A 2,965-nucleotide genomic window follows, 5' to 3' on the forward strand; every position below is an offset into this window, starting at 1 on the left:
CATACCACCAAAAAAGGCATATTTGGCCACGTGGCTCCACAAGGCTTGACTGGGATTGGCGCGAAGGTCGGACAAAAGCGTCAGCGGTCTCTGGTCGAGTCTAAGCGCCGGAATCGCAAGCAACCTCCTGAACCGCAGCCTTGGCCTCACCAGCGACGATGTCGCAAAAATGAACTCTGCGTCAGAACAAGGGCGAGCGGCCAACAGCTCGCTACAAGGAGCAGCAGCTTCTGAGGTAGATGCGATAACGAATGCTTCGAAGTTGGGTCAGAAAACCAACGAGCGAAAGAATCAGTTGGCGTCGCCTGCCGGTGACGATGCTCGGGCAAGCATGAGTGGCAATGACCCTACGCTGATTGATGACGAGCTTGAGACGTTGTACTCGAAGTTTCAGGAGAAGTTTACGCAAGGGGTCTCCGACGAAGGCCTTGCAGCTGAGGACCGGGTCGGCTGGGATCAAAAGGCACGCAAGTTGCGCCACGAAGACATGAAGATCCGCGCGTTAAATCGCAACGGCAGAGTTGACTACAGCATCCAGGAGTAAGTTGTACATCTCAATACGGTGCCTAGTCGACGATGTATAGGAAAGAACTGCGCTAACTTGATGCAGGAGTGTTCTGGATTTCAACCCTATCAACACCATTGCATCACACATGGGGTATTGGGCAGATGAGGACGTCAATCACTTTATTTTGTCGCAGCTGCTGTCTAGCAAGTCGAGAGACTCCAAGAAATCGGGATCTCGATAAGAGCCCTTGGACCAGCTAACGAATTTATCATGGGCGCAAGACACCCAAATCGTTAATGACACCCCATTGATCAGGCATTCTTTGCGCGATATCATATGCTGACTTTCCTCCGTCGCTCTGCAAAGACCTGATATCGTCACCAGAAGTGTCAAGGCGGCCGATGTGTGCTGCCTTGGCAACGTTTTGTGCAGATTCTGGGAAGCTCTCTGTTGGCAGTGACGAGGCGAGCCAGAGCAGAAGCCACAAGACCTCTTCTCGGCCTTTCTCCACGGCCAAGTGCAGACCACTCTTGTTGTTGTTAAGGGGATCACGGTAGCGGATCAGGTGACCCAGTTGAACCGTGTCGCCACCGAGCTCCGCGCTGGCATCGTGGAGCAGCTCAACAATGCCAGTCGCGTCGCCCTCGGAGCACATAACGTGATAAGCACGTGCGGGCCTTGCCTCGGGGTGCGCTACGAGATAGGCTTCCTCCGTCACCGTGGGGAGAATGTCGAGGTTGTCCTCGATGCCACCCTCATTGACATAGCGGGCCAGAATGACGGAACCCGAGGACGCAAGCACGATCTGGTTCGTCGCCGAAGGACCATCCTCGTTGGTGGCAAGGTGCGTCTGGCATGAGGGGCACTGGAGTGATATGGCCACTTCGGACGATTTATCCATAAGACATTGCCTGTAGGCCCTGTCAGCGATCGAGTCGATAACAACTAGACGACGACAAGAAATGAATGAGAAATAAAGGGAAACTCCTCCCCACCCCTCCTCCCCCCGGTTCCCTTACCAGTGAAAATGACAGCCGCAGCGGAGTTCGAGATCATCCGGAACAGTTGTTGCGTCTTCCTCTCCGTCGCTGTCTGGTCCCAACTCGAGGACCAGAGGGTCGCTGCATTCCTTACAGTGATAGGACATGGTCGGTGTTCGTTTTTTTTTTTTGGACTCAACTCGATTGTTAGATTTGATGGATAAGCGACAGTTCAGAGCCCGAATCAGCTACGGAAATAGGGTTTGGAAGTACTGTGGATGTGTTGTCTTTGGAGTTGTGAAGTACTTTGAGTGCAGGTTCAGCATTTTCTTTAGACTCCTCGGAGGCGACAACAACCAAGCATGGAGGGGCAAATACAGCAGATCTGGTCAAAAAGGTGGGGCACAGCTTAACCTGTTCCGCCGGTATGTCGAAGTCTGTAGCGATGTCCTACACTGCGCGAGTCGTCCATCCGAGCAAGCATCTCCCAAAACTTGCACTTGGTTGGCTAGCTTGCCGCGTAGATGCACAACACCGAGCACAAGTAGACAGTGAGACCGCCGTTGATCCTTGGGGCCCGCTACAGGCAGGCAGGTAGGCTGCAAGAATAGGTATACCTGATGGAACGCACGGGGCTTGCGTTGCTGGTGACGTAGGCCGTGTGGCTGCCCACAGATGTAGACAACAGGTACCTGGCCTAGGATCGCCTGCTCAAAGCCACGTCAACGTTGTGTCGATGCAAGGTACCTATCTCTGCCGCACGCGTGCTGCTCTGGAATGCACCAGGCGAGGGTTGCCTGGAAAAGAAGGGAAATGGGTAAGCCCAGCACCGGAAATGGGCATGCCTGACGCTGGCGCAGTCAGGCTCGTAGTGGCCCGAGCTATCCGAGCTCTCAGGGACCAAAAGCCTCTACAGAATCTCCACAGAGGACGCGAGGAGAGAGGTACATGGCTAGCGAGTCCGAGGTGCCTGCCTGCCGCGCTGGAGCACCGCCAGCCAGCTTAGCTGTTCGGTGATGCATTGGAGAACACTAGAGGGTGCTCTCTTGTCGGCGACAAATGAGATGCAAAGGTGCGACATACCTTTCAGGTACCTCGACGTTGCGTCGAGCGTGATCCAAAAGGCCGACAGGCATCAAGCAACCGTCCCGGTCAGAAGTGGGGTCAAAAGTTCGGTGCATTACATCAGTCCACGCATCCCCGCCCCCGCCAACGCCCAGCCAGCCCAGCCCAGCTTGCTCTGTAGACCTACTCAGCCCAGCTCGGACTGCCTGCCAACTTCGCATTCGTTTTGCGCTGCCTGACACGACTGCTAACACACTCATATTAAGACGGGGCCCTCTTGACTGCCCGCCGTCGCATGAGTACCTGACGACCCGTTTCCTTTCAGAATCACCCGCTGTCCGACACATCGCAACAGCCCAGGGTCGCGCTGGCAAGCCCGCCTAACCTCCACACGACAAGGAGCAGCAATCTC

The 2,965-nt window shown here is 55.1% G+C and overlaps 2 protein-coding genes across 2 annotated transcripts; one reads left to right on the forward strand and one right to left on the reverse strand.

The window, feature by feature from the left end:
• Nucleotides 1–169: 169 nt before the first annotated feature.
• On the forward strand, nucleotides 170–544 carry VDBG_07037 (DDHD domain-containing protein; the record flags this gene model as incomplete). The annotated part of the gene is made up of 1 exon (XM_003002420.1): nucleotides 170–544. One exon carries the CDS (start codon nucleotides 170–172, stop codon nucleotides 542–544), a length of 375 nt encoding a protein of 124 aa, XP_003002466.1.
• Nucleotides 545–673: 129 nt separating this feature from the next.
• VDBG_07038 (conserved hypothetical protein) lies at nucleotides 674–2,008 on the reverse strand (the record flags this gene model as incomplete). Its single annotated transcript, XM_003002421.1, has 2 exons — nucleotides 674–1,419; nucleotides 1,528–2,008. 2 exons carry the CDS (start codon nucleotides 1,653–1,655, stop codon nucleotides 777–779), a joined length of 771 nt encoding a protein of 256 aa, XP_003002467.1.
• Nucleotides 2,009–2,965: the final 957 nt, after the last annotated feature.

Source organism: Verticillium alfalfae, genomic scaffold, assembly GCF_000150825.1.
Source record: "Verticillium alfalfae VaMs.102 supercont1.9 genomic scaffold, whole genome shotgun sequence".
NCBI classification, from domain to species: Eukaryota; Fungi; Ascomycota; class Sordariomycetes; order Glomerellales; family Plectosphaerellaceae; genus Verticillium; species Verticillium alfalfae.